This window comes from Spinacia oleracea, chromosome 1 (genome assembly GCF_020520425.1).
Source record: "Spinacia oleracea cultivar Varoflay chromosome 1, BTI_SOV_V1, whole genome shotgun sequence".
Classification (NCBI taxonomy): Eukaryota; Viridiplantae; Streptophyta; class Magnoliopsida; order Caryophyllales; family Amaranthaceae; genus Spinacia; species Spinacia oleracea.
The window spans coordinates 113,849,437-113,864,777 of record NC_079487.1 but is presented as its reverse complement, the minus strand read 5'-3'; the positions used below and the strand labels follow the sequence as shown (position 1 = coordinate 113,864,777).

The following is a 15,341-nucleotide window of genomic DNA, read 5'->3' as shown; positions in this document are numbered from 1 at the left end:
ACTAAAATAATATTATTGCTAAAAGTCTAGCCTAGTCTAGTCTGGTCAAGTATGGTCGTCAAACTATCATGTTTTGTCTGCCTTTATTTGTGTTCATTAGTATCATGTTAGGGTTGTTCGTTTAATAGAATCATGTTAGGATTATTATTGATTTAGTATGTAGTACTCAGCTTTGCTGATTACGTGCTTTTGCTTGTGCATGTTGATCATGGCTATGCCTTATTGATCCTGTGTTGACCCAATCTTTGGTGAGCAGTCTCTAAGGATCAATAAGCATTGTCCATCTGCAGGTTTGAAGATGTTGCATCATTGGGATCGGGAATAGAGAGCTTGTATTTAGTTTTGATTTGCTAAGTTGACTTGGGTTTGTTTAATTGGACTTTAAACTTGTCGTACTATTTATATTTCCTTATTTTCGTTGGTTGATTTTTGGGACTAAACCTGTAATCGATTATTTATAAACCTAAAGTCAGTTTTATGTTTTCCGCTACAAAATTCTGAATAAGCCGTTACGTTTTCACACGGGCGATAATGCCTTGATAATTCTCTACGTTTTATATTAAAAGGTTATTTTAGAAAAGAAAGAATTGTCGGAGTGTTACAATAATTTACAAATGCATTGGAGATAAAATATTATGAAAAGTATTTCGTCATTATTGGTTTTGTAACTTTTGTTCATCCACCTTCATCTTTCCCATTCACCCAAATTATAATCAGGCAAACCAATTTCAAATTCAAGCTAAAATACATTAAGAACTGCAAAAATTCGCAGAAATTCATCAACTTTAATAGACCCACATGGAATTTATAGACATAATTTCACACAAAAAAAACACTAATTTTTAAATCCACTTTCAAAATCAAGCGAAAAACAACAAGAAATACAGAAATACAAAGCACCAAGATGAAATTAAGAGTCATAAATTCACAAAAAAGCTATAGAAAGAGTGAATTTCAATTTTTAAAAGTGTTCTTCAATGGACGTATTGCTAAAGTGCCGTTCTTCCTTTCTATATGAACTTGAGAACTACTGGCTCGTGACTTTGTGTAGTGTGGCTGGAGAGACGAACGACATTTTTAATATGAAAAAACCCTAAAACTAACCTAATCATTAAAATTAAAATAATATTTTAAAGTAATGTATAATTACGAATTTTTATTTACATAAAATATATTATTAGATTATCATTTAGTGTATTTTTTAAATTAATTCGAATTTTTTTTAATTACACAAATATATATTATTAGATAATAATTTTTATTTTTTTAATTTGTAATTTATAAGATAAAAAGAAATATATATTTACTATAAATATAATAAATATTTGTTTCCTTATTTGTATCGACTACCTTATTTATATATTTTCATAGTAAAAATATTGAATTGATAGTAAAAAAAAAATTGATGATGCGTAGCCTATGTGGTGCCTACATGTACTAACGAAACGCCGACACGTAAGATTGCGACAACATTTTGTTGTCGCAACTTGCGACCTATATCATCGTCCTTCAAGTTTTTACTAGGTTTTAAGAAGATGAATTTTTCTCGGTGGACTTAGTATACAATAATATTAGTATGATAATATATGATACTTCCTCCGTCTTATAATACTCGCAACTTTTGTTAGTTTCACGCATGCCAATGCACAATTTTGATCATTTATATCTTAAATTCTCTTTATGCAAAAATTATAAAAAGTTGATATTTTGAAAATAAACATTGAGACGAATCTAACAAGATCCACATGACAATGTTTTATCTTATATAAAAAACACTAAAAATAGTCAAGGTAGATTATATGAATAGTGGCAAAAGTCCAAACGTTGCGAGTATTAAAAGACGAATGAAGTACTTCGTATGTATGGTACTCCCTCCGTCTTTTTTGTTTTTTATATTTGTTATTTACACGTATTTTAACGATTAATTAATGTGAATTGAGATTAATGTAGAAGTAGACCTCAATGAATTTAATTAGTTAAAATAATTATTAGACAAAAAATTTGATAGAATATTAAGTCGTGATAATATAAAAGGAAGTATAAAGGATATTTTAGGACACCTAAAGAGAAAAATGTAAAAAACAAAAAGATATGGAAGCAACACATTGTTATATATTTCTAGCCTATATGATAAACTTATTGATGTTTTATTACAAGATTTACAACAAGTCTATCCTTGTAGAAAATCTTATCTGAAAAGTTATCTTAATCTATGGTAAAACTATAATATTCCTTGTCACAAAAAAGGTTTTGATATGATAACAAATTAATCATACATGAAATCATCCAAATGCCAGCCCATATCTTATCCAATACCCACTCCTCACGTCTTAAGCAAAGTTAACGTCTAAAACAAACATGTTTAGCCTAATTAATTGGATCTACTAATTATTTCCCGTATTCTTCGCATTTAGCCATTGAAAATCAAAATAAGCCATGGTTGATTAGTTGGTGTTTTAATTCATTTCTTATGGTAAATCAATTGAATAATTGCTTTGATCACATGTTTAATTATTGTTTATTATATGTTTCTAGATAAAGTATGATTTGCCTTGAGCCAACTAGCGGAGTCTTGGGAGAATGGTTTGACAATTCTGTATCAAAATTTCCAACATAGGGATCGGATGTAAGTCAACGCTGAAGTCGTCTTCCAGAGATTAGTCACTCCATTGTAAATTAGGGATGACGACAATGCTATCTTACTCGGGATTCGAGCAGTATCGAGGCCCGGTGCTACGATGATATCGTGATTATGTGTCCCTAAATAATTTCTCAAAATAACTAATTGGTTGTTGGTTCAGTGGTGATTGAGGCTGAACTTGGTAAGGAGAAACCGTGTTCGATCCCCCGTAACAACAATTGGGAGGGGACTGGAACCTAACCACCCAGAACTCGTCCCGAATCCGGATTAGCCCTAAGGGTGAACCGGGTGCTAACACCAAAAAAAAAAAAAAAATTCAAAAGAAGACCCTTAATCAACTAAAAGGAAAAAAAAAAAGAGGAGGAAAGAATAAAAAAGGAATTGTTAAGAATTAAACCCAACATCTTGGGTATTACCGAACAACACCTTAATCACTACTTCAATTTTGTTAACACTTACAAAACTAATTATATTGTATCTGAAATTTGGGGCATGTGTTGTCGTTCACCCCGCACACCTCAAGAACCGCCTGTGAATTCAAGTCCATCAAACACGATTTCTACTCGACATTTTTCACTCCGTATGAGCCAAACATAACTAAGTTCGACTTAAAAGACTCAACTCGTGAACATGTTTGGAATAATTTTACTATACTATACTTGATGTTTACATTATTATGAATATTTGAGGATCTCAAAACTTAAGCAAAACATTAATCTCTGTTATATAAGCGAATATGTGAGGTTATTTTAGTAAATTCACTTTTGGTGTCCCCATTGGATTAATAAAATACCCTCCACGGTCATTGAAAGAGAATATAATGACAACTTGAACCTACCCAATAAGAAAAGCCCAAAAAAGCATTTTGATCAATCATATTTAGCCCCTTAAATAAATTTTTACCATTTTAATCAATTTGTTTATATGCGTTCGACTCTATCTAACTTATATGTTTCTTATATTCGCACAATTGCACGCATCGTATTTATAATATATTTTTTACATGTTATGTCAGATTTAAATGTAATAACACAACTCTATTTCTTATATTCGCACGCATCGCGTGCATAAAAATGATGCAACTTAACGAATTTTAGCTTTGTTATAAATTTTGTAATTTAAATAATGTTTGGGCTAAGTTGAATGTGAACGAGTCCAAACGTTAGGTTCAAGTTGAACACTAAATAACTAGCTAGGTTTTCTAATTCCGTATTATATGAATCATTTAAAATATTAATGCAACATTATTCTACTACGAATTATTTAGTTTTGTTTAAAGTATTAATTAGTGCAAAACTATAACCCAACATTACCACAAAATATGTCCTAGTTTTGTTTAAAGTATTAATTTGTGCAAAACTATAACCCAACATTACCACAAAATATGTCTTTGAAATGAAAACATTAATGGTACTTTGTATCTTACTTTCAACTAACAAAAGCTTCCACCACTTTAGATATAAGAAAATAAAAGTCTCGTAAATTAGGTTTTCTGTCAGACAATCTGATCATATAAATATATAATTGACCAGACAAATTAGCCGATCAAAATATGGCCAGACAAAGTAGCAAAACCACCTTTCTCTTTTATTTTTAATTTTTTATGAATTATAATCTATCAAACCATATTTTCTATCAACTTTAAAAAAATAAAAAAAAATTAGTGAGGAAAAATACAAAAGAATGCAAAAGAATTTGCCATCAAATGATATCACGAAAAGTAAAGTCAAAGGATTAGGTCGCATCTCTAGATATAAAATAGAGAATGCAGAAGGGAATAATCAGAGTTTTAAGATTGCCAAATGGATGTAGCTGGCATAGGTTAGCACCTGGAAAGAGATTACTTAATTAATTGCATATGCTCTGAACTACAAATTAGAAAAAACATTTTAAGCTAATTAGATTAATGGCAAGTATACACCTAAATGCCAATTGTATTATTAAACAAAGAGTATGAATAAATTAATTAGGCTGCTATATTAATTTAAAAATGGTGAAATATAGTCAAACAAATATCCCGAGTTCACAACCAATCCACATTCAGGAATCTCTATACAATATATCATTATTAGTAGAATTTTGTTGAGCTAACTTGTTGGATGAACTAATATTAACATCTCTATCCACACCTATAGATTAAATATCAATTTGATTTTTCGAGATCAAATCTCGACCTTTTTTTTTTATATTTTTTACAAGAATTACAAACAGGCAAAATATAAGAAGAAAAAAACTACTATCCAGAAGTCCAGAACACATAGCGCTTGTTTGGTAATTGGCTTTTTATTGGCTTTTTCACTGACTTATGGCTATTGGCTTTTTCATGTGGTCAAACAACTAATATAGATGTTTGGTAAATTGACGTTTTTCTTGGATAAAAAGTCGTCTTTTCCACCAAAATCTAAAAGCTAGTAAGAACAACTTTTTTACACTGGTTGTTGGCTTTTCATTTTACTAAGTACATTTTGGCCCTGTTTGGCAATTGGCCGTTGGCTGTTGGCTGTCGGCTGTTTTACTTGGCTGGTTTGACTGGCTGTTCAAGTTGGCTGTTTGACTATGGATTGGTTAAAAATATGTTTGGTAAAATCAGTTGTTGGCTGTTGGCTGTAGCTATGTAAAATGACATTTAAGGACATTTAATGTCTTTTATTCATTTTTCAATACATACTGTGTATTGTGTACGAAGTAAAACGTAATTACAAATAAATAAATATAAATTAAAAATAAATTACTTTATGCAATAGTATTAATAAATTTTTATTTTAATTAATAATTACGGAGTAATAATTAATAACTAATAATAAATAATCAATGATTAATAATTAATAATTAATAATTAATAATTAATAATTAATAATTAATAATTAATGATTAATTATTAATTAATTATTCACTTTTAGTTATTAGTCATTAATTAATACTCCGAAATTATTAATTATTAATTATTAATTATTAATTATTAATTATTAATTATTAATTATTAATTATTAATTATTAATTATTAATTATTAATTATTAATTATTAATTATTAATTATTAATTATTAATTATTAATTATTAATTATTAATTATTAATTATTAATTATTAATTATTAATTATTAATTATTAATTATTAATTATTAATTATTAATTATTAATTATTAATTATTAATTATTAATTATTAATTATTAATTATTAATTATTGATTATTTATTATTAGTTATTAATTATTACTCCGTAATTATTAATTAAAATAAAAATTTATTAATTAATAATTAATAATTAATAATTAATAATTAATAATTAATAATTAATAATTAATAATTAATAATTAATAATTATTAATTACTAATTATTAATTACTAATTAGTAATTACTAATTATTAATTATTAATTACTAATTATTAATTATTAATTACTAATTACTAATTATTAATTATTAATTATTAATTATTAATTACTAATTACTAATTACTAATCAATAATCAATAATCACTAATCACTAATCAATAATCACTAATCACTAATCACTAATCACTAATCACTAATCAATAATCACTAATCACTAATCACTAATCACTAATCACTAATCAATAATCACTAATCACTAATTATTAATTATTAATTATTAATTATTAATTATTAATTATTAATTATTAATTATTAATTATTAATTATTAATTATTAATTATTAATTATTAATTATTAATTATTAATTATTAATTATTAATTATTAATTATTAATTATTAATTATTAATTATTAATTATTAATTATTAGTTAATTAGTAAAAAACAAGGACAAAAAAGTAATTTAGATAGTGAAAAGCCAAAAGCCAACTCCAAAAAGCTAGTGTTACTAGCTTTTCATTTTTGGCGAAAAAGCTGGCTTTTCAGTACGCTAAAAAGCCAGTTACCAAACACATTTTTTGGATGTTTGACCAGATTAAAAAGCCAACAGCCAAAAGCCAACCAAAAAGCCAGCAAAAAGCCATTTGCCAAACAAGGCCTTTATGAAACATCTTGTAGTTAACAGTCAACTTTACCAAACACATTTTTAGTCAATCTACGGTCAAACATCCAACATAAAAAGCCAACACAAACAACCAGTCAAACAAGCCAAGTAAACCAGCCAACAACCAATTGCCAAGCAGGGCCATAACTTGTAGCCATTCGTGGGGAGCATAAGACACACTATTAACTGAACTAGAACTACTACTAGACTCCACACTAAAAGACCACAATATAGGGCATGACTTCACACAACTGTGAGACATAATCCTCTTGTCTGGTCGATTTGAAACCTCCAACGTAAGCGTAGAAGCCTTCCTCTTCATTCCTGAACAGTTTCCAAGCCTTCAGTCTCCTATTCGCAGTAGCACTCTTCTCTTGGAATCGAGACTTCTTTTCTTTGCCAATAACTGCTGGAGCATATCTTCGACCTTGTTGAAATACGAGAGATATGGAGAATTGTTATCATATTTTGTAGAGCTTGGCAAGACATGACATGTACTCCGTATTATTATCTTCCAGGCAGCTTAAAGAAGCACAGCCAACTATATCTTCCCTATAACCTTCAACTCCTCCCATTAATGAACAATTAACATCATCTTGATTACACTCTTTCATAAAAGGAATGGGGTCTCATCCCATCCTTCATCATCAACTTTAACATCTTTAGGTGGAAAATTCCTTGGTTTAGGCACAATACGAATAACCATAGGGGAACCAAATCTTGAATTTACATAGGAGACAGACTTCCCTGCAACAAGCTTTCGGTAATCCTTGTTTGAAATTGAAAGGAAAGAGTCCGCCATTTGTCGGTTAATAAATCAATATTTGGACTCCGCTAGATTAGGCTTTTGCAAATTAGAGGAACAAACATCATCCTCCATTACTTCATCAACAATCTACACTATTACTCAAAGAACTATCTTCCCCTATGCAAGAACAATCCTCCATGTTCATTTTGATGTTTGAAACAACAGAATACTCCTTAGTGGAACAACACATAACCCCTCCATATCCTGATCTCCTCCCACATCTTCCACTTTGCTTAAACGAATTTTATCACCTGAACAAACATTTGACAACGTACCCTCCACACTTGACATGGTTTGAATCGAGTTTGTAGCAGTTAATCTCGGGTTTGGGGTCAAGTTCGGATCGGATAATTTTTGGGTCGGTTAAAATTCAAGCCGGATTCACTCTCGGACACGGGTTAAGATCGAGCCAATATCTGATTTAGTCATCTTAAAATATTCAAGCGTAAAATATTTACTTCACAGGTCAAGTCATAACATGTTATGTGGTAATAATTAATCGGGTTAAGGTCATTGTCGAGTTTCGAATCCGGTTCGGATCATTATTCAGTCAGGTCAGTTCGGTTATCGGTTATTTTTCGGTCGGGTGTCGGGTTCGAGTTCGGGTCATACAATGTCGGGTTAAAATTGGTTTTCGGTTTTTTCGGGTCGGGTACAGACCGGGTTTCGGGTTACCTGTTTTATCAAAATTTCGGATCATGGTCGGTTACGGTTTAGGTCGGGTTTTCGGGTCGGGTCAGTTTTTAACAGTATTAATTGCAAGCATTGAAACTTCCCTTAAAATTGGTTATGAACGAGTTTACCGATGAGGTTTTTGTCTCGTAATCCGTATAAACAAATAAAAGTTTATATTACTCGGGAAAATACTACATGTACACCTAATGTACAAGTTTCATATTCAGATCTTATTTTTCCACGTGTACTTTGTACCGCGTTTACAAGCCATCCATATTTGCAAGTCATCCATGTAAAAAGAAAAGAAAAAAATAAACTGTCTGACATACATACACACCTAAGGAAATTGATTCATGCACCTTTCTTTCAAATATTTGTGGATCAAACCCAAACCATAACTCCATACGACAAAAAGATAATAAATGAAGAATGGGAATCCTCACATGTTCTTGGATCACTACTACTACTACTACTACTACTACTACTACTACTTCAACTTTGAGATTAATTAAGTCTTTTTCTTAAAAGACTATCCCACATATTATAGGGTAGGGTAGATAGACATATTATAGAGTGGGGACAATTAAGGGAACACAATTACACAAAGTGAAAGTGGTGTAGTTTTAATTAGGTACTCGTATTTCACTTTCATGCCTACCCAATTCATTCATCCATAGAGGTATATTCGTATATGCTACCATCTCCTTCCCTACTTTTGTTTTACTGCTTATTTTAAAATGGTGTGGTCTTTATCTTTGTTGTTAGATAGATACTCCCTTCGTTTCACGATATCTAACCACTTTATTAACATTTTATATCTCGTACTCCGTATCTCTCGTCATCTCATGAAATTGGTTTGTGTAGTGTTATGGGTTTGAAATTAGGAATGAAACCAGATGATATGATGTTGAAACTTCACTCTCAATACAATATGTTTGGTTATATCCGGGAATGGATATTTTTCTTTTATTTAAATTTGATACCTAAATGTTTGGTATGAATCATACATACCTCGCCCAATGAGTCTCTAAACCCCATATATTGTGGGTTTGAGGTACGACTTTAGAAAATTCATTTTCTAAACCAAACACAAGGTATGGGTTTTACTTTTGTCCATTCCAAACTCATAAATCATACTAAAAATCGCGAACCTAACCCCGCCTTTAAAAGAAAACTGAGAAATTATAATAGTTTATGCACTATAACTTTGTAGAAAAATAATGACATTACAGTATTACACTAGGGAGTATGTATTATTGCTGAAATCTAAATGCAAATGCAATATTCGACAATCTTTTACAAGAAACGACTACTTTTGTGTAAGACTGTCTTACCGAAAAGACCACTTTAATGGCTTAACTAATTGGTTCTATTGCATAACTAATTAGTTTCATTGCATAACTAATTGGTTTCATTGCATAACTAGTTAGTTTCAATGCTTAACTAATTAGATTCTGTTCCGGTGTTGTAAAGATGGAAACAATGGGCTTCGAATGAAGGCCCTTTTGTATGTGTTGAAGATCTTGCTTGTTTGAATGAGTGGAGTCCGAATTCACCTGCACAAGAGCAAAGTCACTGGCCTCGGGGGTGTTTCCGAGGAAAGCCCCTCCGATGCCTAAGTAAGAATGATGCTCGGATTCTAGAGAGAAGTTCTCTAGAAGAGTAGTCTTAAGGCGATAAATTGGACGTACCTTGAGGTGTGAGCCTTGGCGGCCTATTTATAGTGTTTGCATAATAAATGCCCATAGGTCACTTATTGTTATTGGGCCTTGGGCCTTAATGGATGGCTGAATAGCCATTGGTAGGTTTGATGTTGTTGTTTAGAGCCATTGGGCTTTGGACTTAGTGGCCCAATTGAGAATTAATTGGGAGCCCAAACAACATGCCCCCCCAGACCCGGTCCATTTAGAATTAAATGGGTGGGTTTCCAGCTGTCAGAAGTCCGAAAGTTCCCTCTCTTTTTTGAAAAGGGATGATTTGCATTGATGACAAGTGTTGGGAATTGTACTGTGTCATGGAGATCGTGGGTTTGAGGAAGTTGATGCGCCCTTTCTCTTTTCTATAAATACTGGGTGCCTTGCTCCTTTTAAACTTTTTACTCCTTATTTCAAACCCATTCTCTCTCTAGATTCCGGCGATCGCAGTGCAATTTGCTTCTTCAGATCTACGAAATTCGGCCAACTTTAGACTTCGGGAACTTGTGTTGTTCGCTTTATCGGCGAATTCCGCTTCGGAAAAAGGTAATTTGTTTCTGAGTTCTCCTTTTTTCTTCGTTCTTCCTTCTACCCCTCAATCTAAACCCTAGATCGAGATTTCGCGACCATGGCAAAGAATAGGGGCAAAAACAAGTTCGTTGTTGGCTCCTCTAGTGAGAGAGAGAACGTGCCTTCGGGGAGGTTACCGAAATCTTCGAGGGGTCGACCTTCGGAGAGGCCGTTGGAGAAGAGTTCGATTGGTTGGGATGCTTCCGAAGATGAACGTGCAACCTCTGGTGAGAGAGCTGGTTTTTCGGGTGTTCGTCGTCGTTACTCCGAGTTTCCAGTTCATTGGTCGGAAGCTGATCCGAAGGGCAAGTATGCCTCAATTTTGCATGAGACCACGCAGATCGACGGTCCGTTGGAGAAATCGGTCAGCGGTGACTGGTTGGTGGAAGCGAAGTTAGGGAATTATCATCGGAAGGCCGAGGAGCTATACGGAATTCAGCATGCCTTGGGGTACTGGTGCGAGCTTCCTGAACAAGAGCGTCCTCAGGTGACTCATCCACCGAGGGGGTTCATTTCCGTGTATACTCACCATTTGGAGAATGGTCTCCGCTTTCCTTTGGATCCGTTCGTATCCGAGGTTTTGGTGTCGTACAACATTAGTTTGGCCCAGCTCACACCCAAATCTATGAGGCACATAATCGGATTTAGATGGGTGTGTGACTTCGTCAATTTCCCTTGCTCTGTCGCTATTTTTCGGGATCTTCACGATCTGGTTCTCAACCATGCTTCCAAGGGTGATGGGTATGGTTGGTGGACCATTGTCAACAAGAAGTCCCGAAAGAGGGGGGATCCGAACTACATCACGGCGTACCCCTACCTTAGCTCTGACCACAATTGGAAGACGGAGTGGTTGCTCGTCCGTGTGCCGACGGATCCGAAGCATCCCAACTTTTATCGTCCTCCGAAGTGGTTCGTGGCTCCTGATCCTGATATGAGGGGTGTGGCGGCTCCAGATCGGAACCATCGCCACTATGTGGACCTCCTCCAGTGGTTCTTGGCTCAAGAGGATAACCACCGACTGCCGTCTAGCTGGCTCCCGAATCTCAATTACATTCTGAGGGAGGACATTCTTGCTGTTGCCGGTCTCAGCAGGATTTTTGACAGGGGTAGGTGTCTTTCGGCTGAGACCGTTTTTTCAGTGAGTTTGTCCTCTTTCCTGTTTCGTTTTGCTGACATGTTTTGTGCTTTGTTTTTGCAGAGTACGGCTTTAGCTGCATTGATCCTAAGAAGTTGGGCATTTCTTTGGATTTGAAGACTATTCACGACCCGGCTCCCGAGTACAAGTTCGGAAAAGATAACCCTCGTAATCCTCGTCTGAAGGATTACGTGTTGTCTCCTTTGGGGGTTGCTCGGATATCCGAAGTTCGAGCTGATCCGTGGGATTCCGCCTCTTCTGTTGAAGCTGTTCCTGTGAAGGTTGTGCTTCCTGAGTTGAAGACGACTTCGGATCCGGTGAGTGTTCATTTATAGGCTCGATTTTCTGTTTATCTTTTTCTTTTCGGTTGGCCGTCGGCTAACGTCTTGGTCCTGGACCATCTTTTTAGGGTCCTGGGACTGACGCTGTGCCGCGTGCCGTTCCTTCGGTTTCATCTCCGGCTCGGATAGATATCTCTTTATCTAGGAACCGGGTATTTCCCGCTTTTTTCTCTATTTCTTCCTTTTTCTTCTTTTACATTCGTTGACCCTTGGTCTCCCCTTTTTAGGATCAACGCAAAAGGAAGGGTAGCACTCTTTTGAGGCCTTCCACGCATCCGAAGAAAGCGAAGGCTTCTCAGCCCTCGGAGAAGGTATTTGTTCTGACTTGGAGTTTTTGTAGTTCGTTTCTCCCCTTTTCGGAAACTAATCTTTGAATGCTTGCTATGCAGGAAGCAGTTTCGGAAGTCATGCCTCCTCCTAAGAATCTTCTTCACTTCATGCCCTTGCCAGGGCAGAAGTTAAAGAGTGTGGTGGTTGCTGAACCGCCGGCCGTGGATCAGCCGCTGATCGAGGAAGATATCATCCCTTCTCCCCTTAAACCATCTGCTGCTTTGGGGATCGAAATCCAGGATATCACCGAGGTGATGGAGGCGATTGAAGCCGATTTTGTTCCTGGTTCGGATGTCCCTGAGGTAGCTGGGGAGAAGAAGGAGTCTGCTGATCTTCCCTTCGAGAGGGAGAAGAGTCCAGACAAGGAGATGATAGATCTCTCGGGCCCCGAAGCTGCGGTCCCCGAGGTTCAGAAGGAGGTTCCCTCTGCTGGAGAGGAGGAGCAGCCCGAGCAAGGTTTGACGAGGAAGAGGCGCCACTCAACTTTGGGTTCTACTTCTACCTCGGCCCTGGATAGGCTGATCCATGCTGATCCCTGTTCGGATGTTCCGCTAAAACGGATCCCCGAAGAAGTAAGGGAGGCGATGGCTCGATATGCCAGGGCTCCGATTTTGGGAGAGGACCCTTTGGCTCACGTGGGATCCTTGGTGGGCCCCGAGGCTGCTCGGGAGAATCTGCTTCGTGCTAACCCGCAGTGGAGGGTTCCTGGGGCCGAAGAGAGGAATCCGGCAATGATGGCCCAGTACTATCTGAACGAGGTAATTTGCTAGATTTTTCTCTTTGAGTTGTGTTTTTGTTTTATGTTTTTCCTATTTTGCTCATCTTTCTCTCGTTCCCAGGCTGTTTTCTGGTCTTCGTTCGCTTCCGAGTGTAGCTCGGTTGAGGAGAAACAACTGAGGAAATATCGTGAGGCTTATGCTCGTGATATTCCCATTTTGGACCAGAAGGCTGGGCAACTCCTCTCCGAGCTTACGGAACTCAAGCAGCTGTACCTTCACTATAGTCGCGAGGCTAGAGAGTCTGCTGAGAAGATCGGGACCGAGGTTGGCCAGCTCATCTTCCGAGTTGAAGAGGATGCTGAGAAGATCGCTTCCTTTGCTGAGGAGAAGAAGGATATGGCCGCTAAGTTCGCTAGCGAACTTGAGGAAAAAGATAGACTCTTCCAGGAGATGAAGTCTAAATTTGAAGCGGCCGACAAGGAGCGTAAAGAGGCGGAGTTAAGGCTCCACCATTTTGTCCAGCATCGGGAGCTGATCCAGCAGCAAGCTGATAAGGTGCCTGTCCTTCGGCTGAAGCTTCGGGAAAAAGATGACTATATTCGGAAGCTGGAGCAGGAGCGAGTCAACCTCTACACTGCTGATCAGTGTAGAGAGCAGTACTGGAACGGCATCCTGGGTGCTCGGCGCATGTTTGCGAAGCACATGCCTCACTTCCCTTGGAACGAGAAAGTTCCTCTATGGATGCAGGCCGAGGACCACTTGGTGGAATGCCAAGCTGATCGAGATGAAGCTGAAGCTGAACGCCAAGCTGCTCTTGCAGAGGCTCGGGCCCAGAAGGCAACTTCCGAAGGTGATACCACTGCTGGGGGTTCTTCGAAGGATGCTCCCCTAGGGGCCGCTTCTGAGACTCCCAAGAGTTAGGGATTCGGGCAGTCGTCTTCTTCAGAGTCGGTCGGTTCCAGTTGAGGACTTCCGAATATGTGCTTGCTTTTCCCCCTTTTGCCTCGGCGCTGCGTTGTACTCATTTCTTTTTGCTTTCTTTAGTACTTCGGTAGGCCGGTATTGTCTGTTGATGGCTGCCGATTTTAACTTGTTTCATTTTGTTTTCAATTTTTGAGGTTTTCGATGTGTTTGTACTTCCCCCAAATATTGAATAAAAAATGAATGTTTGTTACTTGGCTGCTTCTTTTCAACTTGTTCTTTCGCAATTTTTAGGTCTTTAAATCCGTAGATTTCTCGAGCTCCTCTTTCTGTAGACTTGCTAAAAACCTTTTGATCTTGCGAGCTCTTTAAATCCGTAGATCTGCTAAGAGACTCTTTAGTTTTGCGAGTTCTTCAAATCCGTAGATCTGCTAAGAGACTCTTTGACTTTGTGAGTTCTTCAAATCCGTAGATCTGCTAAGAGACTCTTTAGTTTTGCGAGTTCTTCAAATCCGTAGATCTGCTAAGAGACTCTTTAGTTTTGCGAGTTCTTCAAATCCGTAGATCTGCTAAGAGACTCTTTAGTTTCCAGACTCTTCAAATCCGTCGATCTGCTCAGAGGTTTGGATTGTTCTTCCGATCTCTTGTGGTTCGGAAACCTGGGCAAGAGATCGCTAGTCTGCCTCTTTAGTTATGCCTTCGGCGATCCGTGGATCTGAGCCGGAGTTTTATAACTTGATTCGAGCGACTGTTTGTTGCGAACAAATTTTATTAGGGTACCGCGAATCCGAGGATTCTGGACGGTTCCCTGAAGTGTATGATTTGGTCATTTCTTGCATTTTATCAAGGAATGGGCAAAGTCAACCTGTTTTTGGTCTCGGATTGATCAGATCCGAGGCTGCATATATATATAAAGGGACAATAAATGTAGAGATAAGTTTAATGAAACACATGGTGCCAATGGCTTTCCTCTTCTCATTAAACAACTTACTTGGTTTACAGACAGAGATCATACAAAATATTTCTTGAGAACATCGGTATTCCAATGGTTCTTCAGAATTGTTCCATCTAACTGTTTCAGCATATACGTGCCTGGCCTTTTTTCGGAATGGATGATGTATGGTCCTTCCCAAGTGGCTGAGAGTTTGCCATGGATCCGTCCTTTCTGAACCGAGGCGGCGTTTCTGAGTACTAGATCACCGACTTTTAGGGGTCTGGCGTTGACTCTTCGGTTGTAATGCTTGTTGACTCTCTGCAAATAGGCTGCGTTGAGTGTCCTTGCATCGTTCCGAGCTTCATCCAGTAGATCGAGAGCTTCGGATAGAAGCTGGTTGTTGCTTTCTCCTTGGAGCCCATCATACCTGTTGTATGCCTGGATCCTCAGGCTTTCTGTTCCGATTTCCACAGGAATTACAGCTTCGGATCCGTATACAAGGTGGAACGGTGTTTGTCCGGTAGCTTCTTTTTCAGTGGTCCGAAGGGACCATAGCGTTCCGGGTAGCTCTTCTAACCA

At 36.7% G+C, this 15,341-nt stretch overlaps 1 protein-coding gene across 2 annotated transcripts; it reads left to right on the top strand.

The window, feature by feature from the left end:
• The first annotated feature begins 10,895 nt into the window (after positions 1–10,895).
• Positions 10,896–14,872, top strand: LOC130470379 (uncharacterized). Of its 2 annotated transcripts, XM_056840457.1 has the most exons (6): positions 10,896–11,488; positions 11,581–11,834; positions 11,927–12,010; positions 12,086–12,169; positions 12,248–12,946; positions 13,028–14,872. In XM_056840457.1, the coding sequence occupies exons 1-6, from the start codon at positions 11,008–11,010 to the stop codon at positions 13,826–13,828; spliced, it is 2,403 nt and encodes an 800-aa protein (XP_056696435.1). In that variant the 5' UTR covers positions 10,896–11,007; the 3' UTR covers positions 13,829–14,872. The 2 variants fall into 2 exon arrangements, with proteins under 2 accessions (XP_056696435.1, XP_056696438.1); XM_056840460.1 differs by lacking the exon at positions 11,927–12,010.
• The last annotated feature ends 469 nt before the right edge of the window (positions 14,873–15,341 follow it).

Excerpts from the sequence above, each read along its gene's own strand:
- LOC130470379 (XM_056840457.1), top strand. The coding sequence starts at position 11,008 with ATGAGGCACATAATCGGATTTAGATGGGTGTGTGACTTCGTCAATTTC. Across the intron at positions 11,489-11,580 it reads CAGCAGGATTTTTGACAGGG|AGTACGGCTTTAGCTGCATT; the intron begins GTAGGTGTCTTT and ends TTGTTTTTGCAG. Across the intron at positions 12,011-12,085 it reads TCTCTTTATCTAGGAACCGG|GATCAACGCAAAAGGAAGGG; the intron begins GTATTTCCCGCT and ends TCCCCTTTTTAG.